The 27,209-nt window shown below is 36.4% G+C and overlaps 2 protein-coding genes across 8 annotated transcripts in view; one reads left to right on the top strand and one right to left on the bottom strand.

Annotated features, from left to right (window-relative positions):
- The window catches only part of VPS13B (vacuolar protein sorting 13 homolog B), a 430,054-nt gene that overhangs the window by 109,365 nt on the left and 293,480 nt on the right, over positions 1–27,209 (bottom strand). For all 7 annotated transcript variants that reach the window (XM_018912403.3, XM_030234395.2, XM_018912397.3 and 4 more), the window contains one exon: positions 6,744–7,446. In XM_018912403.3, coding sequence (XP_018767948.2) covers positions 6,744–7,446 — 703 coding nt within the window. The remainder of the gene's footprint in view (positions 1–6,743; positions 7,447–27,209) is intronic.
- Positions 1–27,209, top strand: part of PABPC1 (poly(A) binding protein cytoplasmic 1) — a 688,709-nt gene that overhangs the window by 454,801 nt on the left and 206,699 nt on the right. The window lies entirely within an intron of this gene.

The raw sequence follows: 27,209 nt of genomic DNA, 5'->3' as shown, positions 1-27,209 counted from the left end.
TTCAAGTGAAACTGACTTAATTTTGGAAGCAGGAGTATTGCATTGACAATTTTCCACCAGAGTTAATAATATCAAAGGGCCATGCAAAGAGCCAGCTTGTGTGCTTCCAAGCCCATGGCACAGAGTTAATTTGGAACCTGGGTAACAGACTTGGCTGTCCAACCAAATAGTCCAGTTTTAAGTTTTTATGTAACGATATGAAAGCTAAAATCCAGGTTTCAAAATTGACTATGCTTGTGTATATCAAAAACTTGAGGGGAGTTCCAAATAAAATGTATGAGGGTAAGACAAATATTTATCTCAAGGGTCAAACAACCAAAAGATGTGTATCCCTATTAAAATATCTTTTAAGTTAGAAAACAGCACATGCATTTTCATAGGATCAAGAATCAGAACAGGAATAAAGCAGTATCAATCAATCAATCCCTACACCAAGAGCACAGGAAAAAGAGAAGCAACTGAACAAAAAAGAATTTCAGAATGAGAAGTGAGGAATTCATGATGAGAAGAGCTATTAGAAAAAGGACTCTTGTCTCTCAAGGAAATGATGGAGGCATTCAGAATGTTTAAAAATACACTTGACAGAACACTATAAAATATACAATTGGGAACAATTATGCATCAGCAGGGAACTGGTTTTGAATAATGTATTATAATAGGTCATTTCCATTTCCATTTTCTATGATTCTCCCAAAAATCAACACTTAAATTTGCAGTTATTTGTACAAAGAAAATGCTGGAGAAAACCCAGGGGATGAATATATAAGTAAAAGGAGAGGCTAGAATTACTCCACAGCAAGCCAAGATAGAGAAAAGAAAAGAATGAGAAGCGAGGAGCAGTGAAGATGGCCAGAAATTTTATCCTCTACACCATGTGAAAAATTTGTCTGCGGCAGCAAAAGAAAAATGGTGAGACAACTATCACAGATCAACAAAACTTTAAATTACAAGACTGTAATTTAAAATCTGTAAGATTGAGAAGGTGAAACCTTCAACAGATTAATCTTTACCTTCCTCCTCCCCTCTAAAATATAAAAAGAAAAAAAATCTCTGGCTATTTTTAAATTCACCCAAACGTCCAAAGCCACTTTTAGCCTTGCTGAGATCTGCACCTCAGCTCCAAACTTCACTTTATGCAATATCTTCCTAAACTTGATTTGAATTTGCAAGCTTTTGATTTCACTGCTATCCCCTTGGTCTTCTGTTAACAGAAGACAGCAACCCCCAAACTTCTGAAGAGAACAGGGAGTCAGGGGAAAGGAAACCAGGAAGGCAGGAGAAATTCTGCATCTTGGAGATTTTCACTCTCCGAAATGTGTCTTTGTTCCTCTTTGTAGCTGCCAGCCAGGCCAGCTAAGGAACACAGGGGCCACCTGGGAGGCTTTAATGGGGGGGGGAGCTCGGGGAGCAGAGACCCGTGAGCCCTGGGCAGGGGACAGGGCCACCGAGCGGGACGGCGGCGTGGCCTGCTCGGCTGGAACGCTCCCCTGCCCAACTGAGCAGTGCAATGTGCTTTTATTTCAATGGATGAATCATAGTTTGGTCTGCAGTCAATTTTAAAAGCCAGTATGATGCTGCAATCATCTCTGCATTTGAAACTCTGAAGTGGAACGTTTGGTCTTGTTTTCAAAACGGTTTCCACTGGAATTTAAAGAACACAAGTGGAAAAACATTTCTGCTAGCGTACTCACAAGTGCTGTGTCAGAAATGAGCACTTACAGTAACCTGAGGAATGCACATTCCCAGGCCAATTTGGCTTTATGGGTGGGGGCTGCACTGCTCCCCCCTCATCCATGACTGCAGATGTACAATAAATATACCCAGAGGGGAACAGGTGACACTCCAGCAGAGCTCCCTCAATGCCACGCTAGGAAAGAGCCTGAAATCCTCTGTGTGCCATGTAGGAAGCACAGGCTGACAGAGGCAGTGAATCAGGCTGCCCGCCAGAGCCAGCCTCTGCTGCTTTCATGCAAAAGCCTGGAAAAGGCTTTCCATTAGATCAGAGGTTACATGTGGTCTGAGCTACTGCATCTGCTCTTCATGGACCCCCTGCCATCAAAGGCGTGGGTGTCAAATAAAATAAAATAAAATCAAAATCAAGAATAATTCTGGATGGCCTCACAATGACTGTTTTTTGCAAATGAGTGGTTGGCAGAAGTTGAAGAAATTCCATGCATAACAGATATTTACTGAGAAATTTCTCCCCCTTGAAACAACCAAGCACCACAACCTCCTCTTTGAAAGTAAACAAATAAACAAATAGAAAAAAGATTTTTCAAGAATGCCCAGAGCACAGTGGTCAGGAAATGAGGCAATTTTGTATCTGGATTACATTACCTGAAACAAAGCAAATAAAGATTTAAAAAAATATTTATAAAAGCAGTTTATGAGATTACATTAAAAACAATTGCACCCATTTTATTTAAGTAAAAATGGCCAAAACTCTGCTAGCAAAAAACTAACAGTTAGCAGATGCCTTTTTGTTAAATACAGGATGAGCATTTAATAAAAAAGAGTCATTTTACAGTATCTTTCAGTCTTTTTTTACTGAATCTCACAAGTAAACTCAAGGAGCAACTAGTCTTTTTAGTGCCACTTATTAAGGTGCTAAAATTTATTCCATTAATTTATTTATTTTGATTTTAAGTAACTCTACCTTGCAGCAGCATAACTGCAAAAAAGCTGCACAATTACAAAACACAAATGAAGAAGTTTAGCACAACCATAATAAAAGTGAGTTAACATTTCAACAACCTAATAAGTCTCCTCCTACAAATGGACTTTCCAGTGGAAGTGGTTGTAGAGAAGACTGAGGAAGCACAACCACTGGGTCTTTAGCTCCCAGGCAGGCAAATGCTCCCACATACAGAGACTGGTCTGATGGAAATGTGCTGCTACTGACTGATAATTAATAAACTAAAAATGCTGGACTTTTAAATGGCCTATTTCTTCCTATTTAATTCTTAATTCTTATTTCTTTCATGCTTCAGAAGTTAAGCTAGAAATAAATGACACAGTTAGTGTTGGAGGAGCCAAGTTCTTTGGATGAAATTTGGTGTTTCAGCCACTGTACAATGCTCTGTCTCACAAAGGGAGTGATAGTTTAATGTGCAAGATTGTGAATTTTATGCTCTATTCAGAACTAATAACAAAACCCTTGTCCCAAATAAAATACATATGGCTTCATAACAGTACAAAATCTTCATTTCTACATAATGTTCAAAGCAGTAAACCATCATGAAGCAGTAACCCTTAATTCTGTCACCAGCCCGGGACTAACTATTATTCTCTTTTATACAAAGGTTCATAAAATAGACTGTCATCAAATTACCTATTAGAAGCATTTCTAAAGTCTAGAAAATCTTTGTTGACTTACAACTAAACAACATATTTATTAGAAGTACACTATTGGGAGGTGAGGGATGAAAAGCTCAACTAGATCCAGACTATATCACCAGATTTTCTTTATCCTAAAGTTTTTTTGTGGAACTTATGTCAACCAAAAAATAAGATCTTCCTAATTTCTCAACAGAATTCTGCATTTGCAAAAAATTGAGGCTTCTTTCAGAACTGTGAATTTTTTCTTTTATAAAAGCTGTAAGAAATGGCACAAGACTGCACAAGACCTAAATCTATGTCTGTTGAACAAACAGCATTCAAATCGTCAGAATTTCACACCAAAATGGGTAGAAACAATTTTTAAAACATTCCTAAAATACTCTTATGTAGTGTATCTGCTGTAGAATGCATAGAATACATAGATTGATTTTTATTTGTGGAGATTTTACTTGCATGTTTTGAATGTAATGTAAATATTTCATATGTAGCTCAACTATGTAAGTTTAACCATAGGAAACATCCCCATAGGTTTACCAAAAAGCTTTATAACAATGTAATTTTACTTTTGCTCAGACGAGTCTCAATTTTTGGGCTGTGATCAGAATTTGCAATGTTTTAGGCCTGAAGTTTTGAGCTGCTGCTGTGCTGTGCTATCTCCATCACAAGATGGGAAGCACACAATATTTTCACTAGGTTTATGATTTGGTTGGTAGTTTTTTTGTTTTGTTTTCAAGGGGGAAAATGCTCCCTCAGTTCTTATAACCCAGTTAAAATATATCTTTTAAATTTATCTTATGTTCTCTTCTCCATTCTATGTTAGATAATAGAGTTAGTTGCATGCATATGTATACAGACAAGAGCAGTCTTCTAGAGAGGCTAACTGGAAATACAGTTTAGCAACATTCACTGTAATTTAAACATCATTTATGCCTTTTCCCCATTCTCCAGTCCTTGATACACAGAGAAATATAGGAATATAGTGCATGTGTATTGCACAGAAGGAGAGAAATTAACTTGGTTCTTTCAAATAATCTTTATATTGTTCTTCACATGGATGATACATCTTTTTCAGACAAAACTGTCAACAAATAATCACAACGCCAAGAGAAATTGGTGAGATCAATGAAATCAACCACAGCAGCACAAAAAATGCCACAAAGAGCTCCTTATTCTGTAATATATGATATGCAATATATAGTGTGTAATATGTACACACACAGACACACACACACACATATATGTAACACATATACAATTCATGGCTACTTTCCCCTCTAATACATGTTAGAAATAAAAACCAGAAATTTCCAAAACCAACATGTTACTATAGTGGTATGACAACATTAATCCTGAATGATGTGATTACAGGCACAGCACGTCTTCCTAAATAAGAGTCAATAAAAACTTTATACTACCTCCTTTGCTGAGTGAATTAGTGTGTAACTGGAAGTGTGCCTTAATTTTATTATTAATACATTTAGGATGGTATTTTTAGGTACTAGCACTTTAGCAAGCACCTCTCAAACTCTTTTGAGAAGAGGGCTACTGCATGGGCAGCAAGCACAGAATTCTGTGTGATACACAAGGAAGGTACTTATTTACTGCCCACAAAAGCAGCAGCATGAGATCAGGACTTCTGCCTTCACATAATGAAGTCTGAGTCCTATCTCCACTTTTCTTTACATTTGCCTGACATGGAAACTTAAAGCCAAAGAAAAGGGTAAGACCCATGTATGGCTAATCTTTACTCTCCCAATGCGCAACCCATGGTGACTGAGGAGCTCTCAGGCTGTATGTTCCTACTATCTTTATCATTTACACTTCTTGCCTTGCTTCTGTGCTTTCTGATGCACTCTCAATTTATAAGAAGATTTTATTACAGCTTGTGTTTTGTAGAATTGCTGCCAAAGACATGAAGATGGTGAAAGGCTTCAGGAGTTAATTGTAGAAGCAGAATGGACAGAACCTTGCCCAGTTCATTGCTGGTGGCAGCTTGTACCAAGGACACTCTTGAATGCCTCAGACACAAGAAACGAACAAGTCCTATTGCATCTTTCCAAAGCACTAACTTATGAAGATGTGATCTCAGACCTACTCCAAGCTTCCTTCAAGCTTTGCTTCATGAATTTGCTTCACATTAATTGCTGCAATGATATTTTACATGGTACATAAAAAATACACATGAGAATCTGGTGTAAATCAAATTTATGACACAAATGTGCTTCATTCAAGGCAGGATAAAACAGGAACAGCAGAGAAAGACAAAACCAGAAGGATTAATAAAATGTCGCAGAGAACAAATCTCCCTGTTTTAAGTATCTTTTCTTCCACTGCCTTATCTTTCTCACTGCTTAATCCCTCTTAAAAGTTCTATTACAATTCAGATTTCTGAGAACTGACTGCATTTTTAGTTTTTTGTATAAGCACATTATTTTAATGCTAATTTTCAAAAGATATAATCTTATTCAGCAAAGATTTGGTAAAGCTGCACAGAAAAGTATACTACTTTTCACAACTACTGTGCTGGGAATACTATCAAGGAAAAACTAGCAATACCTGCAGCTCTCATTAAGGAAACAATTTGAAACCCCATATCATTCTGGCTGTATGTTCATCTGCATACTCATTTACATTTTTGGGGTAACACTCCATAATGATATATCTTATGAAATCAGTACACTCTGTACTGACTGTTAGACAAATGAATTGCAGTAATTTCATTTCTCTCTTCAGCAGTACAGATAAGGCAGAATAAGAATATTTCAGAATATTTTCTACTGAAGAGCTATTTTGACATCTCTCATTATAAACTCTGCATGTGGAATTTAAAAAAAAAAACCCATTTTTTAAGAGATGGAATTTGCTGCAAAACCCTATTGCTCAATTGAATGAAAACTTAAAATACATGACATCACTTGATGCTGTTTGAAAGATGACTAAATTTTTTTTACAGCTTTTGTCCAAAACACCAGGTGATTCTAGAGTGTTTACCCTTACATTTTATTGGTAGGCTGGTATTGGAAAATGTGACATTCAGTCATAAAAAATGCTCTTTATGAAATTATCTTGGCCTACAACCTTTACTTCCTTCTCAAAGTTTTCCAAAGAAAACTTTGAGAAGTTACAGCAATGCAACAATCCCTGCCACAATCTGGTAATGAGAAAGCAGTACAAAGAAACAGGAAGAACTGGTTGCTAAAAGGTTAGATCTTAATTAATTTCAAACATTTTACACACTTAACTTGATTCAGCTGAGGTATAATCCTAAAAATATGTATATTTAGCAACTGATATTTAAAGATGTCTTGAAGTTCTCTCAGCTGTTTTCCACCACCCTCTGTAACTTTTGAGACGTACAATCATTGTCATGGTTATGACCAGGACTGGATGTTAAATGCTCTTACCTGTACACTTGTAGTCTGAGGTGACTCCTTTAAGGCCAGCGTCGAACACTGATATTTCCACCTTTTGCTTTCTGTGGTGGCAGCTGAGGAGCACAGAGGGCTGTGATACAACCAAGTAGAGAAATGGCTGCAGCTCTATGTCCCCTGCTCCCCGGCGCCCAGGCTGCCGTACAATAGTTATGCCCAGGGCTTGTCGAGCAGACGACCTTGTGGAAGCGTGCAGACTTTCCAGTGACAGAAGGCCTGGTTTCCTGCCAGCAGACAGGGGAGGGTTACTGTTCAAAAGATCATCTGCTGTGACAGAAGAGATGCATGGCTGACTGGGCTTCTTGGTATCATGGCTGCTGCCTGAGACTGTTTCTGGAAGGTTCAAGGAGCTTTTACTTATCTTCTCAGCGTCTTTCTGCCCTTGCACTGATTTTGATTTAGGTGAGGCAGTGCATGAGTACGTCATCAACGAGATTCGACTTGCTGTAACAAAAACATCAAAGGGAATGAAGTTGAGATTCTTCACGATGGAGGAGTGGCGGGAAGGACGGGCAATGCGGTGCTGGCTGGTGCCACTGTGCTGCTCGATCTGAATGATCCTGATCTTAACGCTGTCGCTGCCAATCCCGCTGTCCTGAGCCCCGCTGTAACGGGAAGAAGTCTCAACTGTTCCTCCATCAGCCACATCCATCTTCTTCTGCTCTTGCTTGGAAACCTGCAAAGGAAAATGTTATATCAACTTCTGATATCCATATTCCAGCTATTTCTACTTCAGTCACAGCAAAAAATCACTACATAAACATAAACATGATGTCAAAAGACAGAATTATAAAAAAAATCTGCCAAGTTAACTTTAACGCAGTAATCACTCATGAAAACACAGCAGGTGTCTGTTCCAATGAAATGATGACTCACAATAGCTGGAGAGCCAAAAAAAGTAAAAGTGAAAAAAACTAAAAACAAGCAGTAAGGATTTCTAGGCTTGGAAAACATTTAAAAAAAATTAAACTCCTAATTTATAAAGCTCTAAAGAATTTATAAGAAATGTATGGATTAATATAAACCCATATATCTGTGAAATAATATATTGTAAATAAAAGTCTAGTTTGAATTGTTTTCAGATTTTGAGCACTGATGCTCAAAAAGACACCTTTGTCACTAAAATTTTGTACTGTAATTAGATGAAATAGAACATAATAACAATCCACTACAGAATCATAAAAAGATTAAATGGAAATTATAATCTGAAATATACTGAAAAATATATTGTAGAAAAATATTTTTCTTAAAGAGTCATGGAAGGCAGCTGCCTTATATAAAACACCAAAGTTAAAGGAAACATCAAAACTATCTAAAGATTATCTCAGTGAGGGGAATGAGTTCTTAGCTTACCAAGGCTACACAGGGTATTGGCTGTGACATTCATAGCGTTTCATGTGAGAAATCACTGCATATAGAAATATTTCAAAAAGAAAACATACACCACTGACAAACAAAAAGAGTGCAAGACTGAAATAAAAAGTTGCAAGGCTGTGTCCAGAGACCCTATTGTCCCAGCTCAAGAGACAGAGATATCCCAAGACAAAGAAGTACTTCAGTAAAAATCACTTTCAATACTGCTCATGAAACAAGTAAAAAAAAAAAAGCTTGAGGACAAGGTGGGGAGCATATACTAAAGTATGTGGCAAAAAAACAAACTGCAAAAATTCAATAATAATTGATATATGACTAATTACTCAGATTCATATGAAGGTTAGAGTCATACATTCACCCTGTAGAGCATCCACAGCACAACTCTTCCATCTGTGCTGCTGCTCTGCTCTGTACAGGAGCTAGCATAAGAAATGCCCAACTCGGTTGGATTCCTAACCCATCTTGCCCAATACACTGTTCTTGATAGCACCAGGAGGAAACTGTTAAGAAATACCAGAAACTCTGTTTACTTCCTACAACCTGCTCCTCTACAGCTGCTGCATGTAGGATACAGGGGTACATGTTTGTGTGGTCATTTTAGTAACCATTTCTGGGCTTCTTGTCCATGAATTCATCCACTTCCTTTCTGAACACACCAACAGTGTCCATTCTCCACAACCTTCAGGGGCAACAAGTTTCAATTTTAAAAAAAAAATTTGTTTTAAACCATCTTCTCCAAGTGACATTGCTTTCCCCCAACTTTTTGTAGCAAATGAATTGTTCAGGTCCACGTTCAGCTTTATTAGTGCTGGTATGATTTTGTAAAGTATGATCACAGCCCTCCTCAGCCTTTTCCTCTTCAGACACTGAAATCCCAACATTTTTAGTCTCTCCTCACAAAGGTGCTCCAGCACCTTCAATCTTTTTAGCCTCCCTTCTCTGCTTCTATAACTTCACTATGGCCTTCTTGAGTACTCTACAAAGCACCCAAGAAGTGGAACCACTACAGTTCTCTACAAAAGTGAAATGCCTCTTCTGTCTTGGTCTCCAGCTCCATCCAGATGTCCAGTATTTTGTTAGGTTTTTTTTTGGCTGATGCTGCACGTTGACTCAATGATTTAATTTCTTCATTGCAGGACCTATTTCAATAATTTCTTCTTATCTTGTCCACCCAAATGAATCTTCAAAAAGTGAAATATGAACTAAGGCAAGCAGTACCTTAACTTCCTCTTCAAAAGAGAATAATGAATTAAAAATAAATAATTTATCAGCAACTTAACCATAGGAATGAAGGGCAGTGAATTTCTCAATTTCCTCAAATTTCTGTGGTCTTTATGCAGTAATGTATTAGATTCTACATGTACTGCAGAAATTGGGTTATGAGGGAGGTAAAGAAAAGCAGGCTTTTTAAGCCTTCCTTTATATTGTGCTTTATGAAACAAAGGGAGCAATCTCCTCTCCTTTTCTTTAAAGGAATGAACATACTAGAAAAAGTATTACAGAGGAAATCCTAAAACAGAACCATTAACTAGCTGAGATTTTCTTTGAAAAGGTTTTTGCCAGCTCTGGTTACAATCTTTTCAGATTCACTCATGTACATATTTTTCAAATAACCAATAAAATTCTTTGCGGCTGTTTTCTATGGCAGACTCATATCACTGACTTGTAAATGTGATATCACTTTTAGTGCTGCCTCTGTAAAAATAACTAGAGACCATTTTAATGAATCACTGCATTGTGAGCCAAGAAATCCTCATTCCTCTTGATATCCTAGCAATGTTAGGCTATTTACTCCTCAGCCTCTTTGCCTGGTAAACTATAAAATGCTTCACCCATATCCTGCACTGATGGCACTTCCAAAATTGGTACAGATGGTTTCATTGCTCATGTACTGAGGGAAAGCAGAAAGAAAGCATGGAGCTGAGAAAAAATCTTGCCATATAATTTTATGGAAATGCTGCCTGTAATTTCGTTGAGGGCATATGCTGCTAAACCCAGCAATTTTTAATTGCTACACAGACATCAGTTAGGTCTGATGAAAAATGTTTTCAGAAAGCATGATTCAGTGGTGAATGACACTCTTATGGTTACTACATGATATTCTCTTGTTCTCCTTTATGCATCAGAAATTTCTGCAGCTACCTGACATTTAGGTTATGCATGACTTGGCCAGAGGAAATAAAATTACAGCGTCATCCACTAAGTGACAACCTTCCAGGGAGAAAAGCACATGTATATGACAAAGTGGAGGAAGAAATCAAAGTACTTCTGGTTTCTGAATGGATCCTCTCTTCTCACACCTAAACAGATTTGACTTGAAGCCTAATTATTTTCCTCTGCCTCTTTTTATCATTAAGTATTTATTAAATGTTCTGGTCTATACAAAGCACCTTTAGGAAGGTAAGAAAGTAGCTCTGCCTCCATCACCAGCCAGACTATAAGTTCTCTGTGCAGACTGCTGCAAGGGTGCTAATTGGTCCCAACTGCTGAGTTTCCTGTTATGCGGACATTCGACTACAGAAACTTTACTGAGACCCCAAATCAATTCATGCAGGTCACTGAACAGCACTCAGAAGGCAATTTCTGCTCAGTATTAAGCAGTATGGGATATGAACCAGTGCCCAAAAGGTGAAAGACACCATATCCTATTACGGTTTTCCATGCCACCCGGTTTCACAATGAAACTTTGACTTATGTATGGTCTTACCACACATATTATAAAGGCTGAAACACATGAATAATGCTTTGCAAGACAGCTGTACATAACACAACTGGGTACAAAATAAAAGGGCAGAAGTATCACTGGAACTTCTTGAATCAATTTCAGCATCAAGCCTTCCAAAAATATTTCAAAGTTTACCTGAAGATATGCCTAGTAATAAACTTGGGAACCATTTAGGTATTCCTCTAACGGGATAAGAAGATGAGAGGGAACAAGTCTCAGTATAACAACTCTAAAAAGATTCTTTGCTCTGTTATGGAATAAATGGGCCAATACTTTAAAGATGTCAAGAACAGCAATATCATCTTGCTGTTAGCAAATGTAATGGTAACATTTATCATTGGGCTGTATAATATCAATTCCCTTACTCTTTACATAACCCATTTAAAATGAACAATAAAAGTTTTCTTTAATTAGCTACTGGTGTGCATTAACATGATCATGATTAAACCATAAAAACCAACCGTACATTACTCTGGTCCCCTATCCCATGTGTTTTAAATTATTTTAGTTGAAAATGTACTTTGAGTCCCTTTTAAAAGTTCGACCTTCTGCTTTCAGAGAATTAAATGCATATTACTATAGTGGAGAAGATAATGTTTCAGACCTCCAGGCATATATTAAACACACTGGCAGCACATTAGACAAAATGCTTTACTTATTAGATACTTCCTATTCTAAACAGTGTCATCAAAGGCTAAAAACAAAATCCATATAAAAGCTGCACAATGCTTCCACACAGAACCTGTGCCAAAATCCCTGTACTTTCCAGCTAATGAGGAAAGGATGTGTACTCTTAACATATGAATGTAAGATTTTCCAAGCATTCACTTTAGGAAACAGGACTATTGATTCCACATGGCTTATGTTAAATGAAACTGTATTGGTAAAATAACCTTTAAGATATTTGGCATGATAACTATAATTAAACAGTATTCAAAGGAATAAAACAAAAGGGAATTTGGTTCCACAATAGCTAATTAAAATAAAATGAAAAAACACAGCATGTCATCTATTAAGATAAATTGTTATTGTTTAAGAACTATTTAAATACTGTTAAAATATACTTTTAGATAAAATCTGAAAGGACTGGAAAAATATTTGTGGTTTAAAAATGGATAGTTTTTGGTGAAGAAAAAAGTATAGGACGCTGAAATTTTAAGCTGAGATAATAGCTTTAAAGCCTTGAGCATAACCAGATGGTACTTCAATCAGAGGTATTCTACAGTTTCACTGTCAGAATAAGTTGCAATATGGAAAGGTTTTCAATAGCTAGAAATAACACATCAAGATGATAGTTTACTTCTTAGATCACTTCAGTGCATTTTCTTGTCCTTTCACAGTTATATATCCTATCAATACTACACACATAGAAAAGGTGTTGAAAGCTACACTGGTAGCTGGGGAACTGTGGTTAATTCTTCCTTTTCATGTGTTGAGATAGGTAACTTTACTAGCTTAACCTCTTGAGTTCACTAGGGCATATGGCACATATATCTACCAAGAGAGAGGGCATGGAAATGGCATGTCCTGTAGAACACACACAGATAAGTACATCATAAAATCAAGGATCAATAAATAGATTTGCTTTTCAACATTGGCAAGTAGCCCCATCTAAGGTCACTGCAATTTTAACCAGGTAAGTCTTGTTTATGTTCCATTTCTAATCACAATACTTAGATGGTAGTGATGTCTTTAAAGTTTTTAGTCCATAAAGAGCAGGAATAAAATCATCAAGGTAAACACAAAACCTAATACTTTAGACTGATAACCAACCCATTTACCAAATCAAAGAGAAGCGCTTACAACAATTGACAGAATTGCCAAATTATATTTCCTAATCTCTCAAGAATTTTCAACAATAACCATGTAAGCATGTACAAATTTCACTATAAACATTTTAATGCTCCTTTTTCTGGTACTTCACAGAATAATTCTTTAATTAATAGAATAACTGCAAGCAATATAATCGTTGGAAGTGCAGCTGCTCTAAAGGAAAAGCATCTACATCTGCATATTTTTTCCAGCTTCTCATATTAATTATGGTCATATAATGACACTATTGAAGTAAAATTTCCAGTCATTTCTTAACTCTGATCAAAACCCTTCAGCCAATCATGAGCTCATGCTTCACATTACATAAGTTATGGAAAGACTCACAAGTGTGAAACCACAAAATCAAAGTGCCAATCACATCTGCTCCATCACTGTTGCATGTGACCTAGTTTTATTCCTTTTTCTAAAAAGTATTAATATTTACATGGAAACAAAAATCTTCCCAAGTGGACAAAGTAAGTTACAGAAAAGGAATATGCTCCATTTTTGTTTTCCACTATGCTTAAACTGGAATTACAAAGGTAACACTGGATAATTTCTTCCTTTGTACTAAGTACTTCATCAACTGCACTGAGAAGTTTCCAACAGTTTAGAAATTTAGTTCATGTATCATTGTTATCTAATAGACCTTTGTTTGCCATATTGTTCTGCTGAACACTCCAACTAAAACATTTTTTTTTATGTTTTGCCTATGAGTTATATTACTGAATTTAATTCTGACCATTATCAAAATTATTTTGCAAATTGACATATTAATTGACATGGAAATATAATGAAAGACAAACATACAAACATATCTGACTATTAAATTTTGTCCTCCAGTCTAATAAAGTTCCAAATTAAAATTTCAGTCCCCTTAGTAAATCTAGACAGACTGCTTCAACTTGTATCAATCCAACTGCAGAAAGAGTCCTTTATAAAATGAACCTAAAGCTGTCCTCCAAAAGGGAACTATTAAATCAAGCCAAAATGAGGCAACCAAAATAGCAGAGATGCCTGAAGTAGTTTATTTCATAAAAGTCAAATGGGTTTTTTTCCTCTAAGGAGTTTTCTTTTCAAACAGGATCTGCTGCAAAACAAACGATGCCAATTTGAAGTGTAATTGTGTATATGAGCTTCTGGACCTACAGAATTACTTCAGATGGGAACTGCAGTTTTCACAATACTGCAGGAATTACATGCAAGCTGTGATGGCAAGGAGCAATACAAACTCAGCTTCTTTGTGCAATGTTTTCCCAGCTCATCAAAAGTCAAGTAAGAGGCTACATTCTGTTAAACACTGATGCAAATATTCATAAATCAAAGCTGTGTTAAATGTTCCAATTGTAACAGGGATATCCAAGTGCTAAATCCTTTCTAATGCCAACAAAATTATTTTTTTTCATCTTAATACAAACAATATGTTTATTTTGCTACCCTGTGAAGGCCAGTAAGAAACTTGTTTTCAATTTTTTTTCTTTCTAAATAAAGGCTTTCAATTTAAAAAGACCAGGCTGAAATTTGGCAGAGTGGTTTTTCTTCACAGGCTTTTTTCATTACTATTTTTTACTAAAAGCATTAGTTTTTTGGTGGTTTTTTCATATTTAAATTCAAAATTTAGGTTCATATCTTTGCTGTTATACAAAAAATATTGGCTTAAAACACACATTTATTTTACATACGGTGAGGGTTTGCTCAGTTTTGCACACTTTTTTCTATGGTGTTTTTTTTTTAATTTTTGGTTTCTTTTTGTTTGATTTAGGTTTTGTTTTTGTTTTGTGTGTGATTTTTTTGGGGGGCGGGGGGATTGGGAGGGGGCACTGTTTTGGTTTTTTTTCTCTGTTTAAAGCCAAGAAACAGTATTTTTCCATGAGAGCCTTCTTGCATGTTTCATTTTCAAAAGCAATAGCTGAAACTTCACCCAGGATAACCGAGGGATCAGGCCCAGCCAAGCAGAGGTTTAGGAAAGGCAGATCCTTCCTGACTAAACTGATCTCCTATGACCAGGTGACCTGCCTAGAGATGACTGTTGATGTAGTCTAACTGGGCTTGTGCAAGAAGACATTGATGTGCTGGAGTGCATCCAGAGAAAGGCAACTGAGCTGGTGAAGGGTGTAGAGAGTAAGTCCTACAGGGAGTGACTGAAGGAGGTGGGTTTGTTTACTCTTCTACAAATGCCTAAAGGGATTGCACCAAGGTCAGGGTCGGCCTCTTCTCCCAAGCGAATACTGAAAGTGTAAGAAAACAGTCTAAAGCTGTGGCAGAGGAGGTTCAGCTAAGACATCAGGAAGAATTTTTCACTGAAACTGTACTTAAGCATTGGAATGGGCTGCCTAAGGAATTGGTGGAGTCACCATCCCTCAAGGCATTCAAGAAACAACTGGATGTGGCACTCAGCACTGTGGTTCAGCTGCCATTGTGGTGCTTAGTCAAAGGTTGGACCCAATGACCTTGTCCTTGGAGGTCTTCTCCTACCTTATCGATTCTACAATTCTATGACATTCTCTAACACTGCAGTATCAAGATTTTGGTGTCTAATTTTACCGGTCTCAGTTTTTGGTCCCATTTCCATGCAGTTTAAATAATTTAATTATATTCAATATGGAAATAGTAGAAATATCATTCACTCTTATGACTTCTGAACATGAGAAATTTAACGAAGTTATTTACTCCCATTGGAGTAAACTTAAATATTCTCCCATTCTAATATTTAGCATTTTGTAAAATAAATTAAAAGATGCAGGAGGAAAATGCCAAATATCTGGCAATAACTCAAACTGGAATTCAACAAAGCCTCAAAAGAAAAAAATAGCCATAATTTTCTAAGAGAGGATGAATGCATCCATGCACAATAAAAAGTCATTACTATAATGTGGTAAAGTAACTTGGTACTTGACTTTCATAATACAGCCTCTATCTTTAGGCTCTTAAATGAGAAACTGTACAGTTAAATGAACTATTCCCAGAATCAAATGGTACAATCTTTTTCTTACTATTTATTAGATACTTTATCCATTTTGAGCATTTTAAAGGCAATTCAAATAACTAAATCCATAGCAGATTAAGAGATTTCATGTACAGATGCTGCCTAACTAAACAAACTTAATTCTACATTATTTCCAGTAAAATAAGTCAGACTGAGTCAGACTACGTTCTATGAACAGAAAAATCCACAGTGCAGGAGTCTCCAGTGAGAAATATTCAACTGCTGGCATATTACTGCTCACTGAAACATGTGCTGGGATCTTGAGTGCCTCAGGTTTCAAAGCTGCTAGATGCCTGAAAAATTATCTATCTGTAGCTTACTGCTTTTTTTCCCCCCTAGGTTACTACATCTCACCTATATCAACTTGTACTAACTGATCTTTGACTAAACCACATTTCAATTTGTTGAGAATATTTTAAAGACTACCTAGGGAAGTAAAGCACATGAAATGGCATGTGAACTAAAACCTACAAAATTAGTAATTCCAGAATATGTTTTTTGGTAACGAGGCCATGACAAAATATCCCCATTTTTAACAAGTTGTTTGTCTCAGCCTTGGTGTACAAGGCCATGCCGACTGAATTTATGTCTCCCTCTTTGTGCCTTATATGACAGTAAAACAGCCACTTCAGGGTCTTGAAGCATCCAAAAAAAATAATCCCAGGAAGAAAAAACAACAACAAACAACCAAAAGAACCTTTTGCTTTTTTTGGCCTGCTCTGTTTCCTTCACTGGTTCATTGTACAATACAAAGCAGCAAAGGAAAAGGACAGAGCATAGCAGCTCATCTTGGACTAACTTAAACGTCAAAATTGCATCCTAAATCGTGCCCAACTGAATTTGTTTAAAGCTATTAAATAAAAGAAAAGTTGGCATTGGAGCAGGAATGAAAGGCCCAAAAGAGCTCTGCAAGCTGCCTTCAGGGTGGGTGACACATGGAGCTGCATCTCCAGCCTTCTCCAGCCCCATCAGTCTCAGTGCTGAGAGGCTGCTCCAAAGCACCCAGCGCTCGAGTCATGCTGAGAGTGGGCTTTATACCTCACTGGAAAATCAGGGGAGAACTATTGTGAAACACATCCTGCAGCAGTCTGACATTTTCAAAGCTTTTATCTGCAGTTCTATGATGCCATTGGAGCTGCGCAAATTGTGGAATGGTAACAACGTTGAATTCCATTGGCAGGCCCAGATACAAACACTTTACAAAGTTTACTTCTTAAAGAAAAACACTTCTGACCCTTACATGCTTCTATATGGTATTACTACAATGAACTAAAATAAAGATGCAAAAAGATGGTACATGTGACTGAATATTGTTTACATATACTCTTTTTCCATAAAAATGTTTTCCAGTTTTGGGCCACGAAGTTCCTTTTAGTTCACTAAAAACTGCTTTTTTTTGTTGCTGTTGTTGTTGTTGTTTAGTGTTATTAAAATACTTTCCTAAGCATTATTCTAAGTATAATTATTTAACTGGCCATAAATTCATTTGCTGTGGTGGGCTTGCTCACAGACATACCTGGGAAATGAACCCCTCAACCAAGACCAGTCTACTCAGAAATTACATTGTACAACAAGGATTTAATAGAAATACAATGGGTAAAACTTCCAGGTGTTCAGCATGTAATGAACACTTACCTAGTGTGGAGAAGGCACTACTGCCTTTATAATGAACTTTATCAAGAGAATGTAGAACAGTTTTGTGCCCATCTCCCACTGAAAAAACAATAGTTTGGCAGATAATTTATTTGTGATCCTGAATCTCTCCTCCTCTGTTCCTGTTTCGGAAGGCAAAGAATCAGCCAAAAAGGATGATCTGTAGAGACCAGATAGCCTATCCTAGCAGAAAAGCAAAAAAGACATACAAACTACTGCAAGAAAACAGGTGAACTAATGCAAACACAGAAACCTAATTATCCCTGTAGCTCTGTGAAGAAAAAAATGCCCAGCTTTCTAAATGTAGCTTTTCTAAATGAATGTCTTAAATCACTGGTCTTCAGACAAGTATCAGTTTTATGAAACTTGTACACAAGACCCAACTCAGTAAAGCCTAACAGATTTTCAGTTTTAGGGATTCTCTAATTCCAACAGCTTCCCAACAATCTGAAATAATTGTCACTGCTAATTTCTGAGAATTCTTTACCAAGTCATTACTCCTCCACTGTTTTGATGGAGAAAGTTAAAATTAGTGGAAACCGTTACTTAGGATGAGTCAAGAATGAAGCTTCCAGTCTTGATTCATACAATGAGTCACAGGTAATCTGGGGGGAAGGTACAGTCTCAGTGAAATGAAGAGCTGGAAACTTTGCCTAGGAGCACGTACTGAGGAAAAAAAGTGCTAACATGCATTAAGCAAACCCATCAAGCACAGCAAAACCACCAAAGCTGCATACTATGTGTAAACAACTGAGAACTTTAAAATGTCTTCTCTAAAAAGGTACTGGTAGCCAATTAGCTGCAGAGGTAAGTTCAGCGAAATTAAAAATAGCTGCAAATCTGAATTTGATTCAGTACATGTTATTAGCATCATATGCATGACTCATACAAATCTTTAATCACAATCTATGATTTCACCATTTGATATAGCAACCAGTAACTCAATCAGATGGAAGCTAGCTGTAAAAATGGAAGTATTGTCCTGCTCTTTAATCTCCTCCATACTCCTGAGAAACACTCCTCAATGTAAGTCAGTGTGAGAACTACCTCTTTTATCTAAATGGGAATACCAACAGTACCAGATTAAAATTACTTATCAAAGCCACAGACCCTATGCATGTACTTAGTAGCCCTGCCACCACAGCATGACACTGCACTAAAAATAATTCACTGTAATTTTACTAGATTGGCTTTGGTGGTAGGTGGCAGAATACATCAAACACGTTAGAAAGAAATTAAATAGAGCTAGGCTCTTTATTATCCTTCCACTCTGAACACTGTGTGTCCACAAAGGAACACTACTATTCCTCTGCCCCACTCAACCAAAATTCAGTGCAATATTCAAATGTTCAAGAAAAGTTGAAAATTGTTATTACTGACACAAGTTACTACTGAAAATTTTTATTACTGAACTTCCCTGCAAGCAAGACACAGAATAAACTGAATTGTTGTGATTCAGAGAAGCTGAGAACCCCACACAATTCCAGAAATTAATGTTGATGACCAGGGAAAGATTATTAACATTCAGAAATTATTGTCTACCTATGGAATCCTCAACTGAAGTGTAAAGTTCAAATTATACTCTTCCATGCAAAATACTTAGTTTTAGTTCAGCTATCTCAAAATCCTCATAGCATGACTATGGATGCAATTTGTGCAGCATTGCAAGAGTATGAATGAAACTGCAAAGCAATTAAAAATGTTAAAACACACCACTTGCTTAGATTTGAAGTGTAAAACTAAATTGTGCATTTCTAAAAATTCCAGACTAACACAGAACTCAGATCTTCTGTCATGAGGGGTTTTTGCTGTGTGAGAACTCTTCTATGTGTGAATCCACATACATGCTTCTGTCCTTTTGAGTAATCCTCATGTTTTGCCTGCATGTCTGCAAAACAGACCCTTCCTCATAAGGCTCCCCACTTCAGTGTGAATTTACTTCATTCCTAAGTATCCTTTTCTTTAATGGAAAAGTAAGATTTATGCTTTGAAGATTGTTAGAAAAACCACATCCATTTTCCCAATATAAGAACAACATCTAGGCTTCTACTGGAATGAGAATGTTTCCTCATATGAAGTATCAAGAAGCACTGCACAGTCCTTCAGAAAGATACCTCCCAATTGGTTTTGGCAACAAAATCAAATGATGAGACAGAGCTTCCTAAGAACGGAAACAGGGTATGGCAATGACTCAAGATACTGGCAAGGACTTTATTTTGATAGTGTCCTTGAACTAACCAAAATATCTGTTATTTTCAGGAAAACATCTGACAAGTGGCTATGTGGGAGCCCAAGTACTGGTAAAGCTACCAGGAAAATGATGCAAGTATTATTCAGTTATTCCAGCTAAAGGTTTTTATTGGCATTCTCAAAAAGTTACACTTTTGGCACGCTCTGATACTACTGAGCTACAAGATTATGTTTAAAACATATGAACAGCTCAATGATAAATATTATCAGAAGACTTTAATGTCACATACATTCAAAAAAATTTAGCCATTCTACTAATTTTAACCACTCCATAAAGCAATTAAATCTAGTAAGCCTACTTACTATCTAAGTGGATTAGATTAATCTGTGGAACACTCTTTACTAAGAAAATCAAGTTATGCATGGTGCAAATTTTCTCCATCAGCTCTATGTATGAGTATGTCTTAAATGTGCTAACTTTTTTTACATGTCCTTATGTTACTATATATTTGGAAAAAACCTCACAAATGAATTTGTACATCTTCCTTTGACATGTCATGGTTTCAGTCCATTAACATTAGCATTTCTGCTAATGTTACATTAGCAGAAATGTGTGCCACCTTACAATTAAACATCCACCATCCTAAAAAGCTGCTGCTACAATACATAGATTTAGATGAAACTGAATCAGGTATTTTACAGTTTCAAACACATTAAAAGCTGGATCTGTATTATGTCTGTTCATTGCTACATAAATTATTTACCTACACAGATTAATAAGAGGGCATGAACTTCTAACAAACATTTGATGCAGCAATGTCACGTTTTGGATAGAAATATTCAACTTTGGATAGAAGCACTTAGATTTAGATCTGAATCAGTTTCATCTGAATAGAGGGAACATAGATTTAGATGAAACTGATTCAGATGCCATTCCTTCACTAAGGTATAATGAATAAAAAACATCTGATTATAGATTGGCTTCCTTTTTTTCTTTTTTTAGTTTCAAAATTATAGTTATAAAAATTTAGTTATAAAATTGCTAAACTATAAAATACAGCTAATTCTGCTATGCATACAACTGCTTGTAAATGGCACAAGGATACTGTTGCAGCTCTGACTCATGCAAATTAATTTCACAGGAAACAGGAACCACTTCATTCTGTCAATAACACAACTTTGATCCATTAGATGTTTTATACAGAAAAGGCTATACTCTTTTATGTTTAAACTCACTACTAATTAAAAGAAAATTTATTCATGCAGGCATTTTTGTCACTTTTCAAACAGTATGAAGATCTCATGAATTTCTGACAGAACAGACAAATGAATTTGTGAAAAAATAGCCATATTTGTTTCCTGACGAAGTCTAAGGCATGAGTAATGGAATGTATTGTTCTACAAGACAGTCTCAGATGATAAAACATTACCTGAATCTGAAAACAGAGGATAGATGGCTGGAAAAATTGAAAAATTAGGGTGGCAGGCAATATAATCACCAGCAGAACACTCAGAAAATGATGCTTCCTTGCTTAATAAACAGGATAGTACTGAAGTGGAATTCTGTCCTAAAGAAAATCAACATGAAACTAAGCAGAGTATCTATCCCTAGGTGATCAGCTGGTCCATCACAAGCCACAGAAGTGACTGAACAATGAATACTGCCTACTACTGAATAATGGCTTTCCCTCAGTGGCAATACCTGCTTTGGTTTGTCACCATACTTCTGCTTTTTTACAAAACAGATTAAAAAAATTAATTAATACTGAGACTTCTGCTTTCTAATTTGGATGAGAGCATAAAATATTACATACTGTTTGAGGAAGACTGACATAGAGGGTGACTATATTAGATTTATTTACTTTTAAAAACAGGTTAAAATTCATTAAAATTTGTTTCCTGTGAGAGAATTTCAGGGAAAAAAGTGAGCATTCTTCTCATAAAGAAAATGAAATTTAAAACCTAAATTTCTCACTGCCCACTAACTATACCTTCAACTAATTCCTTACTGGCTTCTGTCCTTTCCCTTTATATTTCTCATTTTTCTCTTTAAGGAAAAAAAAAATTATTTTACTTTAAAATGAAGGAAATTACAGAATCCATGTGTTTATAATTCCTGTCAAGGATCAAGTTTTCCACACTACCTAGCAGGTGATGCTCCATGCAGGGAAGAAACCATAACTGGAGCTGTCTAAAGGTAACGTTGCCACAGTGTCAAACTCTTCTGTACAGCAGCATTAGATGACTGAAAGGAGAAGATTAGTTGAGATCAAAGAGTGCAGAACCCTCAGTCTCACACCGTGTGACCCAACACTGCAACTCTCCCCTCCTCGTCAGCCGCCCTAGCAAACCAGCGCTGTGACACATGCAGTGTCACACTGTGAGAAAGCCCAAGCACGTGCTCTCTCACACTTCCCCTTAGGGTCACTTTGAGCCCCTGTCTTGCCTTCAGTGATTCTGTCCTGTCATGTATGCCAACCACCAACTATACTTGCTATTTATGGCAAACCTATAGCAATTCTTACACAGTTCATGGACATGTAATTTATTTTTTTTGTCCCTCAAAAATGAACCAGTATGTTTTTTTTTGTTCTAATCAAAATAAAAGTTTGAATTTTGGACCTTTTAAATAGGAATATTTTTTATTACCTCTGTATTGAATACTACAGGTTATTTTGGTCAGTACATTAAATGATCAGAAATGGTGAAGTTTAACTTTACATACAATTCTGCTATTATTTTACTTGGATAAGAAAGCACAATGTTATTGAAGATAGTGATAAAAAAACAATTCGCAAGTTAACTTCAAAATATTGCTAGGCAATGTATGAATGCAGACATTGGACAGAATTTTTACGTCTTTTAGACTATATTACTAAGAGTAGTATGACAGAATAAATGCAGTTCATTGAGCAGACACAAGAAGGTCTGGTTCAGATAATCAAGAGCTGTAAGCTAAAAAGAAAGAAAAGTGGACTGAAACCCCACTTGCACTTAAAACTCATGTAAAAATAATTCTATCCCATTAGTCTCTATTTTAAAACATCTGGAAAAATAGCAAAAGAGAAAGCGAAAAGAGAAAAGCGAAAAGAGAAAAGAGAAGAGACAGAAAGAGAAAAAGAAGAAGAGAAAGAGAAGAGAAGAGAGAAGAGAAGAGAAGAGAAGAGAAGAGAAGAGAAGAGACGAGAAGAAATAGAGAAGAGAAGAGAAGAAGAATAGAAGAGAGCTAAGAGAAATAAGAGAAGAGAAGAGAATAGAAGAAAAGTGAAGACGAAGAGAAGATAGAGAAGAGAAGAGAGAGAAAAGAGAATCGGTAAACCTTAGTCTTTAACTAGTATTGATGGGAGCATAGAGGAAAAGCAACACTTCAAGGTTTCTGTTTGCTTTTTTCCTGTCTCCCTTTAACTTTTTATTTTGCTGTTATAATTTTTTTTCCCCCAGAAAATAACAACCCCTATGAGATGTTTTCCCATTAGATTTGTTCCAGCATGGGAGTCTTTAAACACTATTGATATGAACCTTCATAATATTCTAGAGAAATACTTGTATTTTTCCTTTCATTAACAATACAAAATATCCTTCTGTGTTGAAGCAAGGTATATTTGGAAGAGTGTTATTTATGAACTTCTTTGTAGATTATTGTATTGGGTAAATTCCTCCCCAGCTATATTTTATGTGAAATCTTGATATGCAAGAACATCTTACCACCTTAATTTAAGTGGTCACAGAAAACATAAAGGAAAATGTCATAGAAAGTGGCCTTGAGTCATGAAGTGCTTAAACAGCTATCAGATACAACTTTCCTTTTTTTTCCCCCACATAGTCTTGTGTGCTTGTGGACATCAAAAATCAGCAGGAAAACCTGGTTTCTTCCTGGCAAAAAGGAAATACACTTTGAATCTGTAATTTCAAGTCTGGTTTTACTATACTAAGAATTCTTTACCGTGTCAGTTTAATATCTACCTTATTTAACATGTTTGTTGATCTTGCCCAACTACATTAGTCCAAATGCTTATTGAATAGACTCTTCATTGTAAGATAAAAATTCTCCTAAGTGTCTACGTCAAAGAGAGACTATAAACATCTTTTCCCCTCTATCTTTGTATTTGCAGTATCTAAGCATGAAGATCTCTTCAAAGAGCCATTTTCATTGCTCAGTTAGTTTGAACATTGGTTTTTTTTTTTCCCTGTAATTCTAGGAGAGAAACTAAAGGTCACATCTTTACAGCAAAGCAAATTTTCCTTTGTCCCCTACTTCTTAATTTTTCCTTTTCACATTCTAAGGACATTATACAGATTGGCATGAAATGCAATTCTTCCTTATCAAAACTTTGTGAGCTTTTAGGTAATGGAAGTTGTTTTCTTTTACAAATCCATTTGGGATGTACAAGGCACAGTCTCAATTTGAAGCACACTTGAAGTGTGCTCACTGTGCAGGAATGAAAGCATAAGACATTTCCTAACTGACACAAATTAGAGCTGCTTTGGGGATCTAGCTGTGGTATGTGCTTAGAAACTACAGCTTCCTGCAATCTTTCTCAACTGTGAAAACACTTCTCTGGATATATTCCATTGTTTCCAAATCCATGAAATCAACACAGTGAGAATAATCAAGCCTAATTTTAAGCTAACGCTTGTCAAATTGCTTGAGAATCTAAGTATTTCAAATTGAAATAATCCAAATCTTGTTACTTTCTCTTTAGTTTTTTACTTCATTTCTGGTATCTGAAACTTTACATTTTGTAACCTAGTTAGAAGCATTGTAATAGCTTACTCTTTGAAATGTACAATCATTAAAATAAGGAAGCTACAGTTATTAACTATTCATGCAAAAAGGCAGTCTACAAATCCCAGGTAATGACATTGTTGATAACAATTTCATCAATAAACTGAACATATTAATTCCAGTTGCAATAACTGTGATTCTTCAATTAAGGTGGTGAAGATCTATGAGAAAGCATCTCATAGTCCAGGACATCAAAGTTATGGTACTACATGCTGTGGGACCTGCTATTCCCTGGAATGAAGATACAAAGCTCTAAAACATGGGCAGAACTGAGCAGGTACACAAGACCTGACCAGGAATTGTGCAAGCTAAAAAAAAAAAAAAAAAAAAAAAATTGCTGAGAAATATTTTATTGGTTCATTTTTCTATACCTACTGTTTCTGGGGCAGTACTAATACCATAGACTACGTTAGCTCTCTTTTCACTCATTACAACAAATACCAAAGGCATAATGAAAAAAGTTCTGAAACCCTCAGGAAGTTATTTTTACACAGCATTAGCTTTTTTTATGTGCCAACACATTTCAGGATATCAGGACATACCTAAATTCAACTGATTTGTATAAAATATAAAAACCAAGAATGTTTTGGCTCTTGAACACTGATTACCTTAGATTTCAGTAACTAAAAGACAAAAGATAAACAGCTTCTTCAAAAGAAACTGGCAAATGGGAATGCCAACTTCTCAAAGTTTCAACATACTAAAAATACTTCCAATTACACAAGCTTTCCATAAGAATACTATCCAGTCAATACAACATCTGTGCAACATGTGGATCTGCCATTTCACACTTTGACTGTCTGGCTTCCTAAGTAGTATTATCTGGAACTTGTTTTACTGGTTTTTTGACTGGTTTTTTTTCTATGCAAAACAGAAATGGAAAACAAATTTATGCTTCTTTTCAACAATTTTTTTTTCATTTTTCATACAAGTAATTAATAGCCTTAACTAAAGTGTAATTAAATTGTTCATCATTCAAAAGTTTGCTCTGCTAAAGTATCATCAGCAAGAAGAAAATGCTACAAACTCTATTAGCTATCATTCCTTCAAATTTTATGTGTGATGCAATTGTAACAGCACTTTTGTACATGTATCCTACTGATCATGTTCTTTATCTTACAATGAACTTACAGCAACAACAGGTTGATGAGTTTGCCATAAACAGAAATAAAGAATATAACAATCCTACTGAGTTAGAACAAAGATCTTTGTAGACTCCTGTTCTCTGAAAGTAGATACAATTGGATGCTTTGAGGAAAAAACCAAGAACCATAATTAAAGCAAGCACAGAGAAATACTTCTTCAGCATACTCTTCCAGACTATCTGAGCCAACATATTACAGAGCTTTAAAACTTATCAGAAAAGCTTTTTTAAGCCTCAGCAGCAGCAATAGAGAATGACTTACACCTTCTGCAAATATTACTGCAGTATGTCTAATGTGACAAAATGTGACACAGTCAGATTTAGCCCAGCTAGGAAGGAATCAGCTGCCATAGATGACTTTCCTATGTCTTCTCTCTTTTGGATGTTTCTCAGCTATTAATTAGTTCCCTTTAATGCTCTATTGTCTATTACTCACTCAATCATTTGCTTATTCTTGTTTGGGTTATCTGAGCAGACAGGAGCTGTACTTCCCCCAGCTTTGCCCATTATTGAGATGAACAAAAGTAACGTGCTGCTCACTTTGAAATAGTCAATATTTATAATAGTGCTCCAGACTGCAAGGCAAGATGTATTCTATTACCATCTGTATGGCAGTTGTCTGGTGTCAAGTGGGCAATTCTCTTTATGTCTCTCCCTGAGTGATCATAATCACTCCTCCCTGGCAGGGGACATCTGCTGATAACAGGCTATTTAATGTCACTGCATGGCTGATAAGAACTAGAACATCCCATTGTGAGATGCTCCGCCCAGAGGGAGGAGCCAAGAATTCCTACCCAGATATAATCTGGAGATTCTGACACACCAGCACAGCTTCTCTCCACTGGATTCCCCAGAGGAACAGCAGCTTCTACTTCCACAGATCTGTGGAGGACGAATACACCCTTTTCTACAGGACCCCCTGGTCCAACATAACCACACCTGACACTCCAGGAGGACTGCAGCCACTTTTCCAACTGGATTGCTACCAACACCCTGACCAACAGGGTGTCAGGTTGAGTTCTGACTCTGTCAGTGTTGTTCTAGTATATTGCATTGTTTTATTTTATCCTTTTATTTTTTTCCCTTCCCTATTAAAGAACTGTTATTTCCTGCTCCCATATTTTTTGCCTGAGAGCCCCTTAATTTAAAATTCATAGCAATTCGGAGGGGTTGGGAGGGTTTGCATTCTCCATTTCAGGGGAGGCTCCTGTCTCCTTTAGCAGGCACCTGTCTTTCCAAACCAAGACAAGTAGTTAGGCTCCAAATATAATTTTTGTGGTAAAAGAACAAAATGCCAAAGTTGAAACAACTTTTTCTTCCCCCCAGTATTAATATCATTTATTCAGGAAGCTGGTGGGTTGTTGCTGCAATTTATCAGAACACAGGGGTTTGCCCTATGGAACATGTCACACCTGCTGGTGGGTTTTACTCAGTGATTGGCCATGAGCCAGGTCTAGAAGCAGAATATCATCTGCCAAGGTGACCAACACTGCTGCAGCTACTAATCATGCAGCCTAGGAAGAGTGCTCAAAGGTCAAATACCTAAAAGCAGGCTTTAACAAAGCAGAAAACATTAGCCAGCAGGTCATGCCAGGAATTTCTGAAAGAAAACAAGATCTGCCCACACCAGGTTTTCCCTGTTTGGTTCAACACTTCCCCCAGGTGAGTGACAGCTTGTGCCCATTGCCTGTTGGCTTTGACTGCAAATTATGCTTGACATATGTATCAGCTATGAAGAAAAATTCCAATCAGACACTTCAAGTCCCAGA

The sequence above is a fragment of the Serinus canaria genome, chromosome 2 (genome assembly GCF_022539315.1).
Source record: "Serinus canaria isolate serCan28SL12 chromosome 2, serCan2020, whole genome shotgun sequence".
Lineage (NCBI taxonomy): Eukaryota > Metazoa > Chordata > Aves > Passeriformes > Fringillidae > Serinus > Serinus canaria.
The sequence above is the reverse complement of the archived record's forward strand: the minus strand, read 5'-3'. Positions and strand labels throughout refer to the sequence as shown.